The sequence below is a fragment of the Ictalurus furcatus genome, chromosome 6 (assembly GCF_023375685.1).
Source record: "Ictalurus furcatus strain D&B chromosome 6, Billie_1.0, whole genome shotgun sequence".
Taxonomy (NCBI): Eukaryota; Metazoa; Chordata; class Actinopteri; order Siluriformes; family Ictaluridae; genus Ictalurus; species Ictalurus furcatus.
This window is the reverse complement of record NC_071260.1, coordinates 22,668,650-22,694,068: the sequence shown is the minus strand read 5'-3', so window position 1 is coordinate 22,694,068 and position 25,419 is coordinate 22,668,650. Positions and strand designations below refer to the sequence as shown.

The 25,419-nt window shown below is 36.1% G+C and overlaps 3 protein-coding genes across 6 annotated transcripts in view; 2 read left to right on the top strand and 1 right to left on the bottom strand.

Annotated features, from left to right (window-relative positions):
- Positions 1-1,091: 1,091 nt before the first annotated feature.
- On the top strand, positions 1,092-12,371 carry fap (fibroblast activation protein, alpha). The gene is made up of 26 exons (XM_053627169.1): positions 1,092-1,846; positions 1,942-2,026; positions 3,522-3,614; positions 3,994-4,088; positions 4,184-4,258; positions 4,358-4,410; positions 4,628-4,700; positions 4,820-4,940; positions 5,525-5,679; positions 5,775-5,872; positions 6,076-6,205; positions 6,944-6,982; positions 7,076-7,174; positions 7,638-7,708; positions 7,814-7,867; positions 8,097-8,227; positions 8,432-8,482; positions 8,936-9,037; positions 9,142-9,211; positions 9,644-9,838; positions 10,198-10,252; positions 10,913-11,012; positions 11,128-11,186; positions 11,313-11,385; positions 11,643-11,716; positions 11,848-12,371. The coding sequence occupies exons 1-26, from the start codon at positions 1,844-1,846 to the stop codon at positions 11,947-11,949; spliced, it is 2,256 nt and encodes a 751-aa protein (XP_053483144.1). The 5' UTR covers positions 1,092-1,843; the 3' UTR covers positions 11,950-12,371.
- A 1,296-nt stretch (positions 12,372-13,667) lies between these two features.
- Positions 13,668-15,352, top strand: gcgb (glucagon b). Of its 2 annotated transcripts, XM_053627912.1 has the most exons (4): positions 13,668-14,098; positions 14,243-14,345; positions 14,533-14,679; positions 14,972-15,352. In XM_053627912.1, exons 2-4 carry the CDS (start codon positions 14,251-14,253, stop codon positions 15,090-15,092), a joined length of 363 nt encoding a protein of 120 aa, XP_053483887.1. In that variant the 5' UTR covers positions 13,668-14,098; positions 14,243-14,250; the 3' UTR covers positions 15,093-15,352. The 2 variants fall into 2 exon arrangements, with proteins under 2 accessions (XP_053483887.1, XP_053483888.1); XM_053627913.1 differs by lacking the exon at positions 13,668-14,098 and having other exon boundaries at positions 14,157-14,345.
- Positions 15,353-19,561: 4,209 nt separating this feature from the next.
- The window catches only part of slc4a10b (solute carrier family 4 member 10b), a 64,202-nt gene continuing 58,344 nt past the window's right edge, over positions 19,562-25,419 (bottom strand). Inside the window, exons 20-27 of one of the 3 annotated variants that reach the window (XR_008386141.1) lie at positions 24,623-24,874; positions 24,097-24,165; positions 23,821-23,994; positions 23,370-23,492; positions 23,072-23,136; positions 22,834-22,945; positions 22,445-22,500; positions 19,562-19,650 (exon numbers count right to left, since the gene is read on the bottom strand). Coding sequence is in view for 2 of the 3 variants with exons in the window: in XM_053627166.1 (XP_053483141.1) it covers positions 22,849-22,945; positions 23,072-23,136; positions 23,370-23,492; positions 23,821-23,994; positions 24,097-24,165; positions 24,623-24,874 (780 nt within the window). In the remaining variant the exon portion in view is untranslated. Of the gene's footprint in view, positions 19,651-22,444; positions 22,501-22,833; positions 22,946-23,071; positions 23,137-23,369; positions 23,493-23,820; positions 23,995-24,096; positions 24,166-24,622; positions 24,875-25,419 lie in introns of those variants that run through there. The other 2 variants (XM_053627166.1, XM_053627167.1) reach the window with 2 other exon arrangements.

Here is a 25,419-nt window from a genome sequence, read left to right as displayed (position 1 = left end):
AGGGTCAGCTATGATACAATGCCCATGAAGCAGAGAAGGGTTAAGAGACCTGTACAAGGGCTGAAAAGTGGTAGTGCTGGAATTAGATCACAACGTATCACAACCAAGAGCCTTAACCACTGAGCCGCCACTTCCCCAAGTATATATACACTCTTAAAAGAAAAGGTAGCCCAAAAACCTTCTACAGAATTTTTTTAAATAAATATTCATAGACCAAAAGGCTCTTAATTGCCACTGTTATCAAAGTGTGGTCCTGGGAGCCCCTGGAGTCTGTGTAGAATATCCAGAGGGTCTCTGATTTTCTAATTTTGTTTTAGTGGTGAAAATCCCAACCTACTGTTATCATTATTATGACTATAATTACAGTCAGATGGAATCTTCATCTTCAGTAATCGCTTTATCTTGATCAGGATTACGGTGAATCCGAATTCTATCCTGGGAACTCTGGGCACAAAGCAGGAATACACCCTGGATGGGATGCCAGTCCATTGCAGGGAACCATGCACACATGTATCTAAGAAAAATTTTGCATAGTCAATCCACCTATTGGCATGTTTTTCAACAGAACCTTCACACACATGGAAAGAAAATGCAAAACTCCACACAGGCAGTACCCTGAGCACAGGATCAAACTGGGATCCTGGAGCTGTAAGCAAGCAATGCTACCCACAGTGTCACCATGCCATCTGACTCTAATGACTAATAAATTTTAATGGAAATCAGTTCTATGGATGGAAAATAAATAGCCAAAAATACTTTATAGATATTTTCCACAATTATATTGAATTGTAAAATTAATCAGGACTGAGTGGGTCTATGTTTTTTTTTGTTTGTTTTTTTTGTTTGTTTGTTTTTTTTACAGTTAAAGGGTCCCTCACTGTAAAAGGTTTGAGAATGTCTGCTTTAAAGAGGCAAAAAAAAAAAAGCTATTTCAGAAACCAAAATGGTTTTACTGTGATATCGCTCAAGAGAAATTCTTCTGGACCTTTTCTTTTCAAGAGTGTATGCATGTATACAGTAATACACCTTGCTGAAATAAAACCTAATAGAAACCCCCATAGAAATTGTAATGGTTTTAATGGGAATTTTATGGGTTTTAATGCAAACTGTAATGGTCCCTGTGGGTGTCTACTGGTAATTTGTTGCCTTCTATTGAATATTCAATAATGGTATGTTATGTCTGGTGGATACCATTAAGGACCAATAATGGTAATGTTAATGGTTTTAATGCTTAGATGATGGTTTGTAATGGTATTTGTAGTGGAGACCATTAGAATTTCTGTGATGGTTTCTATTGTTTGTTTGTTTTTCCAGCAGGGCAGTATTACATGCTGGTACCGATGACTGTAACAGTGGTAGGCTAAGTGATAGACGGACAAAAGTTTGTTATAAAGCCTAGTTTTTGTCAGGTTATTAACAGCTGTTAATTAGCCCGCAGTTCTCTTTGTCCCCCTCAGTGAGTGTGACGGCTGTAGTGCTGGTTCAGCTGTAATGACTGAGCAGGCTACAGGGAAACTTGAGAGAAGACGGCGCGCGCTGTAGCTCCTCTGCTTCATTAGGAAGTTGCTGTGCTTGCTCACTCCGCGCTGAGGTGGCGTCTGTGCGGTGATGGGAGCGGGAATTTTTAACTTCTGCATACTTAGAATTTCAATGATTCATGGAAGGAAGTACGCTTTTAGCTCGGAAAAACTAACGCAGATGGTGTAGAGTGTTTGAAGACCGAAGTGACTGAAGTGTGTGATAGCGCCATGCTAATGATCTAACCTGAGCTCCAGAGAGAAGTGCTCCACGTCAGCGCACTCAGGACGCCACAAGAGCCGAGAGCTTTAACTTCCCTGATAACATGGTCAGTTCAGGAAACTGTTTGCCCAGTGTTTCATATTTTTTCGTTCTGTCTATAGAAAGTTTTGCAGTGTGTTTAATTGTCTTGTGTACCTCCAGGGCTGCAGTAGGGTGTGCGTAGGTTTTGTCGGCGCGCTTGTCGTCGTCACGTTGGTGGCGGTGCCAACGGCCATCTATGTAAACAGTGAGTAGTGTGGATGTTACCTCTGTCCTGGTCTTAGCTTAAAGACAAGTGATTTCCTCACTTTTACAGTGTTTATTCAACTCTCACAGTGCTGAGTCAACTCTTACAGTGTATATACAAGTCTTGCAATATTAAATGAACAGTGTTTAGTCAATTCTTTCAATTTATTCTTGTAGTGTTTGTACAACTCTTGCAGTGTTAAATCAAGTCTTACAGGGTTGCATTCACACTTAAAGTGTTTATAAAACTCTTGCAGTGTTAAATCAAGTCTTACAGGGTTGCATTCACACTTAAAGTGTTTATACAACTCGTTCAATGTTAAATCAAGTCTTACAGGGTTGCATTCACACTTAAAGTGTTTATAAAATTCTTGCAGTGTTAAATCAAGTTTAACAGTGCTGAATCAATTCTTTCAATTTTGAATCAACTCCTAGTGTTTAATCAACTCTTGTAGTTTTGAACCAGTTCACAGTTGGTTCAACTCTTACAGTGTTGAATTAATTCTTGCAGTGTAAAAAGAACACAAGTTCAGCAGGTCAGTATGATAAGTTCACCTCTTACTATGTAACTGCCTGCATTGGGAGAAGTCTTACAGTTTTAAATCAAATCTGTGTTGAATCAACTCTTATTGTTGATTAAACACACTATACATGTCCAGTAGGACCCAAATACTGTAGGAGTTTCTCTAATAATGATAATTCAGCACAAGGCATGACCATACAACAATGCAGATTTTGCTGTATGCCAACATTTTCAGTTTGATCGTTATTTTTTAACATAACCTTGAGGTTATTAAAGGAATTGTTAGCACATATATAATTAATACCTCTGCTTAGCACATATATAATTAATGCCTAAAAATATGCCTGAAGTTAAGTTCCTAGAGACCACCAAACTTTTATACTGTATCAAGTGTGTTACTGTATTCCATGGTTTTCACAAAAATTGCTAATGTAGGCAACAAAAAATGGAGCTACATTGTAGGTTTCTAGAGATGATACTGATTATTGATTAATCTAAACTATTGTTTAAGAATCAGTGTGATTTTTACACTCATGTTATTGTAAATACAACAGTTACGTGATTTGTTTTATTATTATTATTATTATTATTATTATTCTTGTTATTAAGTTTAAAGCAGGTAGCACAATATATTTCAAAGTGATGGCATTATCTTTCCAGCTTGTCAATGAAAGTACAATTTATACGTATTTTCCATTACATTCCATGGCATGTATTACTATTATTATTATTATTAGTAGTAGTAGTAGTAGTAGTATCATTATTATTATTATTGATATTGTATTAGAATATATATATATGTGTGTGTGTGTGTGTGTGTGTGTGTGATTCTACGTATGGATATTTTAAATTAAATTCAAGTCAATTCAATGACTATCGTCCACTTAACTTTCAAAGTGGCGCCACTATGTGGTAAATCAGTAGTCCTGCTTGTTCCTTGTTTAAAAGATAATAATTCTGTTTCCTGCTTCAGGGAGTGATTCGGGTTCAAGAAGAACTTTCACATTCAATGACTTTTATAATGATACTATTAGGTATCAAACCTATAGTTTACGGTGGATTTCAGGTAAGATACCAAATTAATAATTTATGTGTTTACCAATATCTTACCACACAGTTATACCTGATGAATAGAATATAGTGTCTTTTGTCAACTTTTCCAATAATTGTATTGATCTTTTGTGCATTGGATTTTTCAGAGATAAACATTAACAATTATGATATTACAAGATACACTGGTTTTGTACACAATAATTCAATAAATTGTCAATATCATCACAGTGCAATGAAAGTTCTATACTATGTAATGTACCACCATATCATTATCATTGTTTTATTTTTAATGTGATTATATTGAGTTATGGATTACAGCCAGCATAATGGTTCACACTTTGCTGTGTCAGATATTATAGCAACGATATTACATTTATGTTGCTCTCCGACAGACAATGAATATCTCCACAAAAGCAAGGATGGTAATGTGTTTCTGCATAATCTAGAGACCATGGCCAGCTCATTATACTTGAGCAACTCAACATTTGTAAGTTGCCTCTACATGATACACATCATATTTTCATTCCACAGAATGTATTATTTGTTGGATGATTTTAATTAAGGTTATGGTTTGTTTTGTAGGCCCAGGTGGATGCAACAGATTACATAGTGTCCGCTGATAGGAAATTTGTCTTGTTGGAGAGCAACTTTTCAAAGGCAATCAGACATTACAAACATCTTACAATCATGCAAATGTTGCTTATTGGTAATGCATATAGTTCCATTTTTAATGCTGAAATTACATTGTTTTGACAGCAATGGAGACACTCCTTCACAGCCTCATATTCATTATATGATATGGAGACTCAGTAAGCAATATTTTATTTATTTGTGGGGTTGTTTGTTTTTTTTTTGTTTGTTTGTTTGTTATGGTGCGGGGGGGGTAAACTGTGTAGTAAACTATATTTATTTAGGTTCAATTAATGCTTTTGATTTACTGATACTGATGCTGATATGTGTTCACTAAAAAAAAAGGATATACTCCATGTATTATACAATATGCTTTTGTAAATGTGTCATGTACAGGGCTTTCATAACACCTAATCACATCCCTGAAGTCATCCAGTTATTTCTGTGGGCCCCTGTGGGAAACACGATGGTGAGACAGAACCACAACTCCAACGTTCATATTCCATTACTCAGAAAATGCAGTTTGTTTTAGTATTATGTGGGTGATATGTTTACAATACTGTCATTAATCCATTATCTTTTCTTTAGGCGTTTGTGTGGAATTATAACATTTACACCAAGCCAAATGCTACTGCTGAGCCCATACAAGTCACTAATGATGGAAAAGTCAATCAGATTCTCAATGGAATACCAGACTGGTCTTATGAAGGTCAGCCATGCATATATGCATCTCAGAATCCATCCATCTATCCGTCCGTGCATGTTTAGATGCATCTCTTCATTTACCCATCCGTCAGTCCATCCATGTGCACCTCTCCATCCATCAATCTATCCATCGAACCATCCATGTTTACATCCATCCACCCAGTCATTTCTACATCTGTCCGTCCGTTCATCTACCCATCCATCCATTCATCCGTCCATCCATCTGTTCATTCATCTATATATCTTTATATATATATATATGTATGTATATGTGCATCTCTCCATCATCATCATCATCATCCATCCATCCATGTATACATGCATTTCTCCATCCATCCATTCATGTCTATCTATCTGTTCATAAATGCATCTCTCCATCTGTCCATTCACCTATCTATCCCTGTATACATACATATCTCCATCCACCCATTTACCTGTTTTTTGTATTTCATTCATTTATTCATTCATTTAAATCTAGTAATATTTTAGCAAGGTAATGTTCAGCATTGTGATTTTCTTTTTCACCCAAAGAAATCTTGAAGTGTTGCACGAATAGACTTCAATGTGCTCTTTGTTTATGCTCTCCAGAGGAGGTGTTTGTGTCAAATGAGGGAATGTGGTGGTCTCCTAATGCAAAGTACCTGGCCTATGTGCAAATTAATGACACAGAGGTGCATGCCATCGAATACTCTATTTACGGAAATGGGCAGTACCCCACCACCATGATTGTCCCCTACCCCAAGGTACAAAAATACAGAGCGATTCTGTATGTATGAAATGTTTTTCTTCTTTACTCATTTTATGGTCCACATGAAATTGAATGTGTTTATTTTTAAAGGCTGGCTCCAATATTCCAAAAGCAAAGCTGTTTGTAATTGATGTTTCAACTGCATCTATTTGTTCAGAAGTGGTGGTGCCCAAATCCCTCGGGGCAGGGTACAGCAGATTTTTATTCTCTTTTCGTTCTCACATAAAAATTGCAGATGTATCAATAATTATTTTGTTTTGTGACAGATGAGTTTACATGTGAATTCTAGCTGTTTCTACATGTGTGTGTGTGTGTGTGTGTGTGTGTGTGTGTGTGTGTGTGTGTGTGTGTGTGAATGCACACTTGTGTGTGTGTGTGTATTTTCCCTCAGTGATCACTACCTGAGTTCAGTAACATGGGTAACTGATGAGCGGATTGCTGTTCAGTGGCTAACACGCAGGCAAGACCAGGTTCTCCTTCAGATATATGACTATGATGGATCCAACTGGAATGAAAATACGGTCTGTTACATCTCTTATAAGGCTCTATCCACAGAGAGAGAGAGCTGAGTTTATTAATACTTCTTTTCCACCAACACAGGGACAGTACTGGTCTTTTTTTTTTTTCATCAAAACCACTCATATTTCCACTAGTTTGAAAGTCCAATAGTTAAGTAATCAAACTGTGGGTGTTTCGTTATGTACAGTATGGTAATATTAAAGCAACAGTGGTGGTAGATCGCAACCTTAGTTTAACATATAGTGGTACATAAAAACCACAGCTTTTTTATGAGCATTACTATCAAGTGATTCAGAATCTGTAAACAGCAGATGTTGCAGCACATATTGTATTCAGAATATGTAGCTGTTTAGATGTGTTTTGTTAACATTACCAATGTGTAAACTGCCCAAAACATCTGCAGTGAGTGTCAAAACTAATATTCAAAATTGTCCATGTTCAAAATTCTCCACCAGATTTTCAGTGGCTCTGTCAGTGGAAAAGGACCGTAACCCCTTAAACTCCCAGGATGTGCCAGCAGATCCAAACTCTTTCACTCTCATAATTCCATGTTACCTATTAGTTCTACTAGATACTTTATAGTAGTTACTATATAATAAAATCAATAACTGTATATTAAGCTGGGATTTTAAAGGGTTAAGAGAACATTTTTGTTTTGTTTTTGTTGTTTGTTTGAAACCCTCTGCTATTATTACTGTACAGTAAAATTAATGGATTTTGAAAGCTATTTGTTCCAACAGAAATTTGAGCAAATCAGCAAAACTGGCTGGGTTGGTCGGGTGAGTTCATTTTATTAAATGTTTAAACTATAAATTCCAAGCAGTCAGTGACAATGTACTTAATAACTCTTGGTGCCTCTCTCTGTTTCTCAGTACAACCCTTTGCCTCCTTACTTTGCCGCAGACAACAGCAGTTTCTACAAGGTGATGAGTGATGCAAAGGGCTACAAACATCTCCACTATGTGAAAGATGTAAGTGGTCAGATGTAATTATAATGCACTAATTAATAATTCCGATATTAATATAAATCCTCTTGTGTTTACAGGCAGGGACACCTTCCCATTTGATACTTGATCTCTATAAAACTCAATTACAGACACCTTTAATTGGTATATATGGCATTATTATATCTGGTCATGAGACTGAGTAATCTTGTTAAATAAGTTACCTTTGGCACCAAGAAATAAGCAGTTTTTTTAAGCATAAGGAGAAGAAGCCCTAGCCATATGGTACAAATTGAAGTTGCAAATTTACATTCTCATTAATGAGTGTTATCTCCCTGAGCATTATGTAACACTGGGTCCAATTAAGAATTGGGACAGGGTTTTTTAGACCCCTGAGTGTATGTGTAAAGCATGGGGCAGAAGAAAGTTATAGAGAGCATCTAATAACATTCATCATGGTAATGTTTGTATGTGTTTTTTTATTTTATAGGGCAAAGCAGTAGCAGTAACCTCAGGCAAATGGGAAGTAATCTATATATCAAAATTAACCAAAGATGCCATGTGAGTGCTATAAAATGATACAATTATTTTTAGATTGTTTGGTTTGAGAACAAGTCTAGCAGTGATTTAATTTACTTAGATTTTTTTTTATGCCTTTCATCATAGCTACTATATTAGTAATGAGCATATGGGAAGACCAGGCCAGAGAAATCTTTATAAGTGAGTAACTACTTGCTGCTGCTTCTAGATACCACGGTGAATCAGGTGTTATGCTGCAATAATGTAATAGGGTCTCAATTTCTGTATTCGAGACCAATTCTTTTAATTTTGTAATTAAATTTTTTTGGTTTTATTGTAAAAAAAAATTTATCCATTGTGAAATTATTGTACAGTTAATGCTCAGGACTCTTTGTTGCATTGACATATGTCTGTTTTTGCGTGGCATCAGGATATCCATCAGTACAAGTCACAGTCACTCTGCCGCTGAATGCCTCACCTGCTCACTCTATGAGGACAGGTGTCAGTACAATTCAGGGTATTTCAGCCAAAATGCCTCTTACTTCCGCATGGACTGCTATGGTTAGTGCACCTCACGTCCTGCTCTCTCACACCAGCTGCTGTATTAAACTACTTCAGATAAATATAGAATATTGTTAGACTGTGTTTTGAACAAGACTCAACCACGCAACCTTAAATCCATTAAAGAAATGGATGAGTAAAACAATATAATATTTTATAATAAACTGCAGGTCTGTTCATTAATTTTCTCTCCTTTCTCTCTAGGACCAGGACTGCCCAAATTTACACTTATGGACAATCGAGGATCTTGCAAAGGTAAGGGTGTTAGTTAAATAAGGGGGGATAAACATGATGGGGTATGCTATTATAAAACTGCAGTAGAGTTAATATTCTTCTTAACAATTGAAATTTGTTATTTTTAATGAACGATGCATTTTAACTATGTTTAACTTTTTACAGTTACATTTTGTGGAACACTTGTGAAACACATTATTATGATATCTTTCTTGAAGATAATAAAATAAATAAATGCATCTTGTCATATTACTGAGGAAATGCAACAGCCTTACCTGTCTTTTAGAAAGTGCTGGCAAATATTAATAAATATTATGAAAGCAATGAAAGCTTCTCCATATCAATGATTATATATTTTATTTGTTAAATAACATCAGACTTGAGAATTCACCAGCAGTGTGGTACAAATCAAATAAATTTCCAAATAAAAGATAAATCCCTAATGGCTGTTATGATGCATCTTGATGCTTCTAGTAATGCAGGTGCTTGAAGACAACAAAAAGCTGGAACAAATTCTGAAGACAGAGCTTGAAATGCCAACAATAAAACGTGCCACATTAAAAATAGCAGGGTTGGGTAAGAGTAACATTTTATTCACAGACAATAGAGTATATTAAATTCAGTAATAATAATAATGTATTTCATTATGTAAATTTTGATTAACTAATTATTTATAACAGATTTATGGTACCAGATGATGTTGCCTCCTGATTTTGATGCATCCAAAAAATACCCTCTCCTGATTCAAGTGTAAGTTCTGTGCTCATACTGTATTTGTCTCTCCATTGTTTTGTTCTCTTGCCATGTGTTTAGCAACAACAACATTAGCTAAAGTCTATTTTTCTATGTCAATATTTGCAGTTCAGGAACAGGTGCTGTGACGTGTTTACGTGTGATTAAATGTGCTAGCTGTGATATGTCAAGTGTCTGCTGTCACATGCTTTCATCAACATGGCTTTCTCCTAAATGAATGATCAAAATTGGTCCTGTATTATATAATCAAATAAACTGGCTGTAGTGAATGCTGATGTTTGAAAGCTGTTCAAAGTGTAATGGAACAAGTTCCAAAGCCCTCAAGGCATGAATAAATGCAGTTTATGAACTGATTAATAAACGTGTGCAAAGTGCCTTGAAAATTCTTGAGAAAGATCAGCCTGATGGTTGAAGTGTTGTGTATTAAAGGTATGCAGGTCCAGCAAGTCAGTATGTGGACTATAAATTTAGGCTGGAGTGGGCCACGTACCTCTGCAGCACAGAGAAAGCCGTCATTGCTAGCTTTGATGGAAGAGGAAGTGGTTACCAAGGTGATGAAATAATGCACGCCATCTACGAGCGGCTGGGCACATATGAGGTGGAAGATCAGATCTCAGCTGTGAGGTGAGCTTAAGATGAACAATGTATAAATGCCAAACCTGTCTGTGACTGTAGTAGAGCAGGATACAGCAGGTGGTGAAACAGCTGCATATTACGTAACACATTCATCTAGGATCGTTCATAAGAGGGGAAAAATTGGATGAGACAGATTCATACAGAGTGAAGTAGATTTTGTGTTTCTGTGTATTTTTAACTAAATAGAGCATGACTGATTTTAGTTACATGAAATTACACAAATATGCTAAGTAGGGCTGTCCATTTTGTCAATCCTACTTAGTCCATTAAGTCCATTTTGATTTTTTTATGTTCCTTTGCACCCTGTGTACGGCGCTGAGAAAATCTTCTCTTTTTTTCCTCTGTAGGAAATTCATTGATATGGGTTTTATAGACAAAGACCGAATAGGAATTTGGGGATGGGTAAGTTTTCTCATAAAATATATTAACGATTTACATTCTACAAATTATGATAGTGACCATAGATATTAAAGACACAAATTAAAGACTTACATAGCTAACAGATGGCATACTACTGAAAAGACTGCTGGAGCTGTGTACACTACCCAAAAGGAAGTGTTCTACAAAGATATGCATTGATTTCAGCAGATTTTCAAATGTATTTTAATATAAAACGCAGAATCTGAGAATCTTTTGCTGTTTTCTGCTGAAAATATCTCATTCATTTAATTTTTTTACCATTTATGTCACAGTTTAGCCAATCTTTGCATACGTAGAAAATTGAAACCTGACTCAGCTAAAGATTCTTTGAGAAATGCTAGACGTGCACAAGATATTCGTTATTCGAATACATTTGAAAGCAGTGACTGCATTATAAACTCACGTTTATTGGCAGGGAAATGTGACATCATTAGTAATACAGTTGTTAATATGATAATATTTACTAATATTGTTTTTTGTTTTGTTTTGTTTCTTGCAAAATGAGATCAGCTAACCATGTCTCTGTATATCTCTGTTAATAAACCTTTTATTTTATATATATATATATATATATATATATATATATATATATATATATATATATTTTTTTTTTTATTAGCCCAGTTTTGTTTTGTGTTGTAGTCATATGGTGGCTATGTGACCTCCATGGCTCTGGGCTCAGGGAGTGGCCTTTTCAAATGTGGAATCGCTGTAGCTCCTGTTTCCAAGTGGGAATATTATGGTATGTCTTGATTTTTAATAGGATCATTGTAGCACAGTAGTTATTATATAATGGTGGAGCAGGTATTGAACATGCTGTCTGTTTTAGCTGAGCCCTGGAAGATGCTTTGTTTCAGATGCTGTGTATACTGAGAGGTACATGCATCGCCCCGAGGAGAATTCAGACAGCTACAATGTAAGAGCTTGCATTTCTCATATCATTTGTATTTGAAATAAATTACATCTGTGCAAGATTTACACATATATTCCCAGACTAATATACTTTTATTCCCATGTATTTTGTCCTGTTCCACCTTTGCAGAATTCCACAGTAACTGGCAGAGCAAAGAACTTTAAATCAGTGCAGTACATGCTGGTGCACGGCACTGCGGACGGTATTACTTACTGTTTGTCCCAAATTACTGAGTTCAGAGTAAAGCATCAGCGTACACTTTTAAAGCTCCAGTGTTCACTACTCCAGTGTCAAGCAATTTTATATGCACATTTGCCATGTATTCTGCTTGTAAACTTACAGCTAATCCTTTGCTTGCTGTGTCACTGTTTCAGCAAATCCTTACTGTTGCTTTAAACATGTAACATTTTTCTCACAACACACTGTCTATTTGTATTTTTTATATATTTTACCTTCTAGATAATGTCCATTTCCAGCAAGCTGCTCAGATTTCCAAAGCCCTGGTCGAGCAGCAAGTAGACTTCGAGGCAATGGTGAGTGGTAAGAGCTCGTGTGACTGATCAGATTTTCAGATGGCATTTAAAATAAGCTTTGTTTGAAATGCAAAAGATAACACACATCTGAGTGGATGCTGTTTGGAAACCTACCTTTTTTTTCCTTACAGTGGTACACAGATAAAGACCATGGTCTGTCTGGCCAGGCCCGCTACCACCTCTACACACACCTCAGTCACTTTCTTCAGAAGTGCTTTTCTGAAAAGAAATAGGTACTCAACATAATTGTAGAACATTTGTATTGAAACAAAACTGTGCAACACATATGTGTATAAATTATGTTGAAATGTTAACGAATTGAGACTTTGGATACTATTTGATTGCAGTTTTGTATGCTGAATCTTCATTTTACTCTTCTCATTTTTATTGTCATTCTTTTTGCTTTGTTGATCAAGCAAAGCATGACTGTTACATGTGTTTACTGTTTGCATGTCTTTTTATAATATGTATAAAATATTAAGAGTCTACAGTAAATGTGACACTGATTGTGATGCCTGTGCTATTTGAAGGATTACTTGCACTGAATTCATTGTGTATCCTGAAGTCTTCGGTATGATCTTCCCTGAAAAAAGCTGTGGTATTACAAAGTGTAACTCAGTGTTTGACTGCAGATATCCAAATAAAAAAATAATTTAATGCATTCTGGCTGTTTCTACGTGTATATACGGTATGGACAGTATTGGAAAAAGACTAGGCAAAGTTGATCCAATCTTCAACTGTACAGTTTTGATGAACCTGTGCCCACTGTAGCCTCAGAGAGAGAGAGAGATACATACATACACTGATCAGCCATAACATTAAAACCACTGGCAGGTGAAGTGAATAACATTGATTATCTCATTACAATGGCACCTGTAAAGACGTGGGATATATTCGGCAGCAAATAAACAGTTGGTTCTCAAAGTTGATGTGTTGGAAGCAGGGAAAATGGGAAAGCATAAGGATCTGAGTGACTGACAAGCGCCAAATTGGTATGGCTAGACGACTGGGTCAGAGCATTTCCAAAAACGGCAGGTCTTATGGGGTGTTCCTGGTATACATTAGTGTGAAGAAGTTGTCGTATATTTCTCACTAAGCACAGAACAATGTCATTAGCTAGCTATGTGTATGTTAATGACCAATTTGACTCCTTAAACTCTCAGCACCCATCAGTGGCTTAAAACTTGCCTTCTTTATACTTGTAACTATATATTTCTGTAGTTACTGAAAATATTTAGTAATTGAAATACTTAAATAAGGTAGGTTTATGCTTGATGCTTGTTCGTAAGACTATCCATAATATTGAATTAATCTAATTTTTTAGAATTTAATTTAATTATATAATGTGCATTAGACAATATTAGAGTAAGAGCAAGCATCATGGTGGCACAGAGGGTAGCCTTGAGACAGCTCCAGGGACAGCACTAGTGTGATGCTGAGCTCTAGTTACTGTTTTCTGTGGAGTTCTGCATGTTCTCCTCAAGTCTACATGCGTTTCCTTTGGTTTTCATCCACCTCCCAAAAACATGCATGGCTACACAACTAACAGGACTGGCTACACTGAATTGCCCCTAGGTGTGAATGAATGTATGAATGTGTGTGTACAGTCTTTCAATGGTCCCCGCATCATGCTCAGTGTTCCCAGTAGAGGTTCCAGCACCACTGCGAACCTGACCAGGATAATTGTAAATTAATAAATGAAGAGTATCAGCACTATAAGGAATGAAGAGATACTGTGATGTAGCTTTTCAAATACCAGATGCTGAACTTAGTGGCATTAGCTGTTTATATAAAATATTTATCAATATATTCCAAAAAGTGTAATATCTTTCAAATGTATTTCAGACAGACAAACCAAGGGTAAACTATGGGCTAATGCTGGACCTATAAAATGGCTCATAGAGACAATCAGTGTCCAATATTTACAAAGCTTAAAAGCAAAAGACGATGCTTTAATTCCTCCAGTCAGTCTGCACCACTTACTTCAGTGGAAAGTACACAATATCCTGGAAACTGAAGTGAATCACTATTTGTCAGGATGGCATCATGTTTGATCTCTGCTCACTAGTGACAGTTTTTTAGCTTGCATGGACATTGCCGCATCTCATTTGTCACACTGCAAATATGTCCAGTGCATTGAAATGGAGACTTGACTAATGGGTTGAGAGTAACAGGTAGGTGTGCATGTGTGCGTGTGTGTGCATGTGTGCGTGTGTGTGTGTTACCAGAGCTACCTGTTGATGGATGGGTTTCTCTATATAAGACGCACTGTTCCGGGCAGGGACAAGGAAACGCTCCTGGGAGCCTGATAAGACGCTAGCATACACCAGCACCCTTTCTCTATCATCCTTCTGTTTCTTCCTTTTGGCAGTCGATCTACAGGTAGGAACAGATTTCAGAGGATTTCAGCTGTTGTTTAAAACTTATTGTGTGGTCATATATTTAAGTGTGACCAAATTTGATACTTGAATTAAAATTATGGGCATCTGTTCTTAGAGTGTATTGAATGTGATTTGTACTTTTCAGGGAGCAGAATGAAGAGCATCCAGTATTTGGCTGGACTTTTACTCCTCATCATTGTACAAAGCAGTTGGCAAATTCCCATCGATGACACAGAGGAAAATTCCAGGTGTGACTGGTAGATTTTGTTTTAGCCAAAAAGAGAAGAAAAAGCCTTTTTCAAAAGAGCTTCCTGAGGGCAGAGAAGGATATTTTATAACAAGAACATTTTCTTGTTTCTTGCCTAAAGTTTATTATTATTATTATTATTATTATTATTATTTTGAATCTTTGTTAATATTGCTATGCCTTTTCAGTGTAATGTTAGAAGATACGCTACTCAATAATCCATCCTACATGAAGAGGCACTCAGAAGGAACATTCTCAAATGATTACAGCAAATATCTGGAGACCAGAAGAGCTCAGGATTTCATACAGTGGTTGATGAACTCAAAGAGAAGTGGGTACGTGTTATTTTCCTTGAACACTCCTCAAACAAAATATCACTATATTTAACAATGATAAAGATTTAACATGGCTGACATTAAAAATTTATGATGAGGACCAAAATAAATTGCATCATCAAAGTTTTCACTGTTTGGAGGCTCATGTTATCTATTATCTTTTTAATAAAGATATTATCATAGCTTTATGTTTCTAAGCTCCGATGTTTTTGCTACTTCCTCTTAACAGTTTGTAGCTTTTTTATTATACCATTTACACTTTCACTCTCATAATGCTTTTGCTTTTTATTAGTTCCCACACAAGACGGCATGCAGACGGCACATACACCAGCGATGTGAGCTCATACATGCAGGACCAGGCAGCCAAGGAGTTTGTGTCCTGGCTGAAAATGGGGAGAGGGAGAAGAGAGTAGAGAAGTTCCCTTCAGCAAAAGAGAAGTTCTTTATACCTTTTACACAGGAAAGAGACATTCTGCAACACTCTTTTGGACCATCCTATTCCATCATACCATATTTTATAAGGAACTGTGGTGTCATTGCCTAAAACAAAATGTGTTTGAAATAAATCTCTGCTGAATCTAAGCACTGTGATATAATTCTCGACTGTGTTTGGTATGTTTTGAGAGAATGGTAGATTTGTGAAATATTCATTTACAATGGCACATTATATCAGTCTCTGGATGGGCTTTGCTTATGTTGTTACTTTTTATTTCATAGACAAACAATGACAGTCACCACTGCATCATTTACAAATTATATGATATCTAAAATATCCTAACAGACCTAGTACTTTTTATAAACCAAATCATTCTTTATATAACACTTACTGCGAGAGGAAAAAGTTGCATAGGTTGCCTTCAGTTCAATTTCCATTAGATACAGAAAGTCTCACTATTCTGCCAAAAGTGGGCAACAAATAATGATTTTACATTTATATTTACTACGCACTGCAAAATGTTATCAATTTACATATATATTCTTATTTATTCTGCCAGTAGTCAATCACCTAGTACAATACAGACAGTAGTATTTATTTTAATGAATAGACCTAAGACTTATCTACCCAATGGGCAAAATGTTTAAAGTGGTTCAATACACAATGTCTAACATGATACTATCAGAATTATGTTAGCATGGCAAGGAGATGTCAGTCAGTGAGAGATATGGAGTATAGAGAGAGAGAGAGAGAGAGAGAGAGAGAGAGAGAGAGAGAGAGAGAGAGAGAGAGAGAGAGAGAGCCAGCCAGAGCCAGAGAGTGAGCAGCCTCAGGGACTGAGCCTCTCTCTGAGCTGTCAGCTGACACTTCACACCATCTGCTGAGGAAAGAAAAGGGGGAAACAAGGTTGCCCACTCTTGTCTTTTTTTTCTTTTTTGCTATATGTAATTTCCAGATCTCATGAGAAGATATTCTCATGCATGTTACGTGGAACAAATCCTTATGTATATAACAAATAATGAAGCTGTATATTTCCCCTCAAATAACAATAATCTGTACACTAAAATGGTTTGTGATTTTTAAGACATATAACTGAATTTTCAAGACGAAAAGCAGGAGGTGGTAATGGTGTATTGGCCATTTACATTCCTAACAGATCAGTCACATACAGGGGTTTTATGAAAGGAAGCATCGTCCCCATACACTTACTGTCTAGATCAACTTCATAAAACTTCCATTGTCATGTGTGTGGCCTTTGAAACAGCACAATTGTTATCAGACTATATTAAAATTTCCACTACAGTAGTGCTTTCATTTGCTTTATACACACTATATGGCCAAAAGTATTCTGACACCTGACCTTCACACCCACCTGTGGTTCTTCGCCAATCTGTTTCACAACGTTGAAAATCTAGTGGAAAGTCTTCCCACAGAGTGGAGGTTATTACAGCAAAGGGGGAACTAAAACTGGAATGGGATGTTCAACAAGCACATATGATTGTGATGAATAGATATATGATTGTGATGAATGAACCATATGTATAATGTATAAAAACTACCATGTATTTGGACCCATAGTTACTAATTCCCAAATCTATGAAACTGCATTCATAATGGGGTTCAGGTGGACTAACACAACCAGGCCTGATTACTGCAAACCCTGTTCAATCAAATCAACACTTAAATAGATCTTTATCAACAGCATGAAGTTGGTTAAAAGGTCTTACCCAGTAACACACTATGCCAAAAATTCAAAGAAATTCCAGAAATGATGAGGAAGAAGGTGATTGAAATACATCAGTCTGGGAAGCATTACAAAGCTATTTCGAAGCCTCTGGGACTCCAAAGAACCACAGTGACAACCATTATCTCCAAATGGAAAAACTCAGCACAGCAGTGAACCTTCCCAGAAGTGGCCGACCTTCTAAAATTCCTCCAAAAGCACAGGAGCTCACAAAAGAGCCAAGGACAACATCAAAGGACCTACAGGCCTCTCTTGCATCAATAAAGGTCACTGTTCATGACTCCACTATCAGGAAGACACTGGGCAAAAATGGCATCTATGGAAGAGTGGTGAGGTGAAAACCACTGCTAACCCAGGGTCCTCAAACCTTTTGGGAGAATGTTCTGGGGACTGATGAGTTGAAAGTCAAACTGGTTGGAAAACAGGGGTTACATCTGGCATAAACCAAACACAGAAGTCCAAAAAAAGAACATCACATCTACAGTCAAGCATGGTGGTGGAATTGTGATGGTGTGGGGATGGTTTGCTGTTTCAGGGCCTGAGCAACTTGCAATAATTGAGGGAAAAATGAATTTTGCTCTCTACCAGAAAATCCTAAAGGAGAATGTCTGGTCTTCAGTCTGTAAGTTGAAACTCAAGCACAACTGGATTATGCAGTAAAGACAGAGAGCCAAAGCATAGGAGTAAGTCCTAGTCCTAGAAGTAAGTGAAAGACTCCAAAATCCAAGATCCAAGAAAGATATCCAGTTATCGGAAGTGTTTTGTTGCAGTTATTGCTGCTAAACATGGCACATCCAGATTTTAAGTTTAAGGGGGCATTTAGATTTTCATATTTGTGATAGGTCTTGGATAATTGTATTTTTTGCTTCACTAAAATAAATAAATAAATAAATACTGTATTGTGTGTTTACTCAGGCTATGTTTGTTTTATTTTGTATTTCATTTGAAGATCTAAAACTATTTAGTATGAGATATATACAAAAACAGAAGAAATCAGGATGGGCCAAATACTTTTTTACAACACGGTATATGTATATACAGTATATGTTTTTATAAGCATCTATATGAAACAGTCATAATTTATTACAGATTTTAAAGTAATCTAACCTTTATTTCTTTAATTCTCTATATATGCTCTGGCATACCAGAAGAACACTAACCCTCTGGGTCAAACCCTAGTACTGTGATGTGGCAACGCTATCCACTGTGCCACTGTGGTACTCCACATCAATAGCATGTTTAGTATAAAAATGTGTACTATAGTCAGATGACAGATACATAGAGAACTTCAAAGGTTATACAGATTTATTTATTAGCCATACATTCATTAACGGAAACAATAACATCTAAACAGCTTATACATAGAATAGCTATTTTAACATTGTAACAAGTCAAAATAAATTGATTTCAATAAATTAATGAAACATGGAAAAATATGTAACTGTCAGTTTATATTCCTTCTTGAAAAAAAGATGCTTATTGTAACTGCTTATTCAACGTCCACTAACATCAAAGCATACTAAAGAGCTCTAATTTTGATTACTTTTAAGAGAAAAAAATTATAAATCCTAAAAGTGCAAGAATGTACAGGTGAACATGTATTTACAAAGTGAATCCACACTTATAAACCTTTTATTTGACCTTTCTAGATTAATATTGCATTTATTCTCAAGTTATATTATGCCCTTGATAGATTCTCTGAGAAAAACTTTGAGCTGGAGAATATGACCTATAGAGAAATGCCCTTCAGAATATTTATAGCAAATTTCTCTCATTTCTGTGCCAGTTCTGCTTCCCCAACGAAATAAAGCTTCAGAATGTTCCTGTGTGTAAAATACTGGTACTGAGAAACTGCCATGTGGCATTATTTAATCAGAGATGAGCAATAGCCCAGCTATCAGAAAAACTGATTTGGACTTTGGCATATTGACAGAATCAACACAACCTACAAAATCATTCTCTAGATAGACCAACATAAATCTCATTAAACACATCTCATTATGTAGTATTCTCATCTGAAAATATAGCAAATACATAATTAAAATGATAAAATCTTTTATAATTGCAATGTAATAGCCTAAGCCTCAATTCTGAGGCAATAGTCTTATAACAAAATAATATATGGTACTATAGTTTGCCATTTATTCTACCTCAAAAAGAAAGAAAAATATAATAATGACAATTTGATACATCCAGCATTAATAATAATAATAATAATAATAATAATAATGATGATGATGATGATGTCGATGATGTTGATAATGATAAAGAATGCATGTATATAGTGCTAACTCTTAACATGGACATTCATGGGTTAAATCTACTACTAATCTTTTGAATATTTGTTTCAGTTTCTAGTTTAGTTTAGTTATATGTTGGATAACAGGGAGAAGACTGTAACATTTACAAATACAAAACATAGAAAATACATAAAAATCCATTTAAAATAGTATTTAAAATAATTTCCAAGTTTTCCAACACACACGCTCCATAACTTTCACAGAGTCACCATTCCTCACCTTCACCTGCTGGTATTATTTTATTTTAGTAAACAGAAAATGGACCTATAAATAAAGAGACTGACAATTTTTCAACCATGCCTACAGTATTACATTTTTTTCAATCTATCAAAGCACTAAAGAGAAAGGAACAAAGACATACAAGAGCAGAAACATGTGGCACATGATATCAGTGTGTTTTTGTGTGTGATGGAGACGCAGGTCAGAGGCTTGTCATTATGTTGAAGCTTTCTTTTCTTTCATGTCCTTGACTTCTATTGCCGCTGTGTAAACTGTCAGAGAAACATGACTTGATTCACCCAGACAAATTATCACTGAACAGTCAGAGCAAACACTAACAGGACCTGTTACCTGTCCAGCCCTATTTACTGGGATAAATTAGCTCTTCTTTTTTTTTTCAATTCTGGTAGTCAGAAAATTGGTGCTATATTCTGCAATAGCGGCGTAGGGCTTTGAACATAAAATAAGTGTAGCAGGGATGCAGCAGTTTAATATCAGATAATGGCAGCAAAGTGACTTCCTTAGTGGCTGAGAGATTCTCAGATGACAGAACAAACCCAAACAATGTCCTCTCTTAAAGTGTCTGTTGCATTATGTAGACAAGTCTTGTGGAAATCCTTTTTTTTTTTTTTTTTTTGCTTGTATTTTCTCATTTGTAAGTCACTTTGGATAAAAGCGTCTACTAAATGAATAAATGTAAATGTAAATGTAAATCCTCCAACATATTAGTCACTAAGATGGCTGACTCTACTTCCAACATCTATTAACATTTAAAAAAAGAAACACAAAGAAGAAAAGTTCTACCATTAGCTAGATTAGATAGGTAGTTATATTAGCCACAGTAAATGATGATACCAGGCTATTGTTCTAGCTATTTGTTAATGTTAACCAGCTATGTTCATGATTAATTTGTGAGCATTATATGACCTGGTGGTCAAGACCTGGTGGATTTCCATGGGCAATTCCATAGCTTGACCCTTTAATTATTTATATATTTTTCTGTTTGTTTAACTTATTTGTGTAAGTCTTTTGATATTTTATAAGATTTTTAAAGGATGTAGTGTAAAAGACCCATACTAAAAACCTGCTAGAAAAAGAAAAAAAAAAACACATCCAGCCTGGTCTGACCAATTAACAGCTTGCCAAACATGGGCTGAGCTAGTCAAGCTGGTAGACCATCTTTACCAGCTGGTAAGTTATTTTCCAGGTTTGTTATTACCTGATTAAAATGCTCAACATACAGTGCCCCCCCCACCACCCCCACTAATATTGGCACCCTTGGTAAATATGAGCAAAGATGTCTGTGAAAAAATTGTCTTTATTGTTTAATATTGTTTAATTGTCTTTTGACCTGTTATTAAAAAAATCACAAACATACTCTCATGGATATCAAAGAATTGCAAACACAGATTTATCCAAAAAATATATATTTGTTAATAATAGGTGTGCAACAATTATTGGCAGCCCTATGAATTCATATGAGAAAAATATATTTGAAGTATATTTCCATTGATATTTATACATTTTTTTAGTACACCTGGGAGAGTAGGAACAGGAAATTGTTCAACCATGACTTCCTGTTTCACAGGGGTATAAAAATGAGGTAACACATAGGTCAAATTCCCTTAGTCATTCATAACAATGGGTAAGACCATGATGTGCTGTGATGTGCAGACACTACTGGAACTTCAAATGGGATCAGGGTCTATGGTCAGATGAAACCAAAATAGAGCTTTTTGGCAATAAACACCAGAGGTGGTTTTGGCACACACAGAGAGGTAGCCATAGGGAAAAGTACCTCATGCTCACGGTTAAATATGGTGGTGATTTTTTAATGTTTTAGGGCTGTTTTTCTGCCAGAGGACCTGGACATTTTGTTAGGATACATGGCATCATGGACTCTATCAAATATCAACAGATATTAAATGAAAACCTGACTGCCTCTGCCAGAAAGCTTAAACTGACCCATGTTGGATCTTCCAGCAGGACAATGATCCAAAACATACACAAATGTTCAAAAATGCTCAAAATCAACACAAAAATGGTTTATTGACCACAAAATCAAGGTCCTGCCATGGCTATCCCAGTCCCCTGACTTGAACCACATAGAAAACCTGTGGGGTGAACTGAAGAGGAGAGTCCACCAGCATGTACCTCGAAATTTGAAGGATCTGGAGAGATTCTGTATGATAGAATGATCTCAGATCTCTTGCCATGTATTCTGCAACCTCATCAGGCATTTTAGGAGAAGACTCAGAGCTGTTATCTTGGCAAAGGAAGGTAGCACAAAGTATTGACAAAAAGGGTGCCAATAATTGTTGCACAACTATATTTAACAAAGATTTTTTTTTTTATAAACCTGTGTTGTTTGCAATTGTTTGATATCCATGAGAGCAGAGTATTTTTGTGATTTTCTTTTTTAAAAAAGACCAAAAGGTTATACAATAAAGACAATTTTTCAAAGCCTTTTTTGGTTTTGAGTTTCCAAGGGTGCCAATATTAGTGGAGGGCACTGTATATTTGAGATTTTCTAATAGTCTTACTGTGTTAATTTTCTTGAAATAACTGGTCTACAGTGGTAATTCAGAAACTTTATTCATATATCAAAGTGCTTACCAGCTGGCAAAAATGGTCTACCAGCTTGACCAGCTCGGCCTGTGTTCTGGCAACTGGTAGCTAGTCAGAGCAAGCTGGATTTTTCAGCAGAAAAGATTGTATTGTAGGCACAATAGTCTTTTGTTTTGCAAGTAATAAAACTGATGTTCAGTTTTCTGTGTAGTTTAGAGCCTAAAAGTCTCTAATTAATCTATAGAAAGTGCAGTTACATTGTAGACTGAAATGGATTTTTATTGTAAATGATAAAAAAATATATATAATGCAGAACACCGTCATGCATGCCTGCCTGGCATAATACTAGCATTTCTCAGTCACTGAATGAATGAAAATAATTAGGCTAAATTAAAATTTAAATACAGTGATTAAGTTACTCTAAAGGATACTAAAGGACAGCATACTAACACACTAAAAGAGTGGAGAACATTAGGTCATAGAGTGAGCTCAGCTTACCTTAAGTGCACAGCAACTAGGAGAGTAAGAAAAACAGCTTAAGATGGAGGCTGATGCTGAAATACATTTAGATTGCAAACATCTAATTAATAAATATTTTTAGAGAATCACAATTTTTAAGTAGACGCACAAAACTAATTTGATATTTAATGCCATAACATTAAAAAAAAAAAAAAAAAAAAAAAAAAGCAAAGCAACAGATCTGCCAGGACTGAGAGAAAATTCAAATAGAAAGAATTACAAGAATTAAAGCTGTGGCTGATTTTCTAGTCTACACAACTTATGTGTAATGTAGACTTACAGACTGGTGGCATTGAGAAGCACAATATGACGAAATAGCTGTAAGGCTTAAATGGGTACTTTGCATACAAATGAAAAAGAACCAAAACCTTTTTGTGGTCGTTTCACTTTTTTGAGCCATCAGAGCTGACAGCCTTCCAAGTGTTTCCAAATGAGGCTTTAGACATCTCATCTGTGATGTTCACAGATGAAGGATCATCCCTAAAAAAAAAAATCTAAATCAGTCATTTCACATACAGTGCCAAAATCTGATGTCTGTAGTAGAAAAATATTATGCTATGCACTGCAGCTATTTCTGTTCGATTCGTCAGTGAAATTGGCACACACTTGTAATGTCCTTCCAACGGCACTTGTACTACTCCCTCTTCTTCTGCCAGAATACTTTGCTCCTCCTGGCAGAAAGGAATGGAGAGAGAGAGAGAGAAAGAGAGAGAGAGAATGTGAGAGACACTTTTACTTCAGTAATGCCAGCGAGAACTTCATCCACCTTTTGAACCCCCATCCTTCAGTTTCCTGTTCCAATGCGGGACACTAAAACCACTTCACACAATAACTATATAAGAAACATAACCCATGTAATACTGTTGTCAAATGCATTTGTAGTGTTTCTATGACATAAGCTCACCTCTTTTTCAGCATCCTCCATTTTCTTTTTCTTACTTTCTGGCATGAGGTCATCCAGCCAGCTCATCTCTCTCTTAGTGAAGATAAAATCCAGCAACTTCCGGATAAATACCAGAGCAAGAACCTGCCAACAGCACAATCACACACTCCATACTTGCTCCTGGCAAAAATCGTATAAATCCTTAGAGCTGGTACCTGCCAAAAGTCTATAAATATCTAGAGCTAGAATTTGCTGCTTTTCTTGTTCAACACACAAGAATTGCATAAAGTTGTTGTAAAATATTTTACATCGAAGAATGTGTCTGTATTGGAAATACATACAGAAAAATAAACAATCAAATATTGGAATAAAGTGGGAAGAACTAAGTGTTAAGTCTAAGTTTACATCTTAACTATATGCCATTAAGTGCAATTAGTAAGTAAGTTCGATTAGTTGATCGGAAAAAAGGTACCATCATAGGAAAGACAATGGCGGCGCGAGATGTTTTAATGACCCAGAGGAGCACCAAGCAGCTGAGCTGGATGATGGTGAACAGGTGAACCTTTCTCAGAGGAACATGCCTCAGATAGATGAAGTCTGGCTGGTGCTTAGCTGGCATCCCAAACAGCCTCAACCTGTCGAAGAACTGAGCAAAGACAGCAAGATTACACAGACACTGATCATATCAACTGACCAACATACATATCATTATAGAGGATGAAGCACATTTGAATGCTTATATTTGTACCTGTATTCCTCGTAGGGATGATGCTCCCATGTAAAGAAATACTCCATACAGCACAGGCATGGGAATAAACTGAAAAACAAATGCTAAATAAGCAAGCAATTCTCACTATATTAATTAAAATACTACCAACCTGCCGCTATTTTTTTAATCATACCTAATGAAGGCAAATGATGAGGTTAAAAAGACTTAGGGGAAGGTGTGGAAAACCTTTTTCTGGCACAATTAGTCAACACCTTTTTAAAGAAGCTGGTGGCCTTATGAGGTTTTTTTTTCTAACTGTTGCAATAATTTAAGGATTTAGATAAACATATTAAGTATATCACACATTTGAACCCTGAGAAATATTCTGGACACACGTTAGGTTTAATTATGTATTTACTATTTAATTATTCATTGGAAATCTCACATTATTCAGGAGCCAGTTAAATCTTTTACAGAAATCCATCACTGAGTGGATCTTTCACTGCATCTATAACCACATAAATGCTCAGACATGAAGCTGTGAACGTGCAGTGCAGGAGCAGACCTTAAGAACGGAGGTCATGAAGACAGAGCATCCCATCAGGAGAAAAATCATAAGGCCAGTTAACCGCTGTTCTCTGATGCCAAGAAACTTAGGCTGCTCTCCTGGGGCTGAGCTCTCAGACTCCAGCTTCAGGCTGTTGACGTGTGAGATAGAAAGCACTGTAGCTGCCACGAACCAGGGCAGCCCCATCAGTGAGCACACACCCAGCATCACACTCACCACAAACAGATCCAGGTGGTAACCACAGCCTTTCTGCAGCCAATGCAAAAATATAGACCAATCAGCGCAACCAGAGAAGATTAATTCTCTATCACAACAACAACAACTATTATTAGTTTATTTATTTATTTTATTATTATTATTATTATTATTATTATTATATACACAATAAAATATAATACATTTTAAAATATAAAATACTTGACTGGGGAATTCCCTATCTGTTATTCAATAGTGTTCATGTCTTCGTTATTATTGTACAATAGTAGAAAATGGTACTAATGAAGAAAACCTTTCTATGTGTCCAAACTAGAGTGTCTAAACTTTTTTTGTCAAGTAATCTATATATGGTAGTGGTATTATTATTAGTATAATAATAATTATTATCATCCATATTCCATTTTCCATACCACGTATCCTGCACAGGGTCATGGGGGAGCCTGGAGTCTATCCCAGGGAACTTGGGGCACAAGGCAGGGGACAGCATGGATAGGGTGCTAACCCATTGCAGGGCACAATCTCACACACACTCACAATCCCATTCACACACTACAGACAGTTTAGTTTTTTGTCAATCA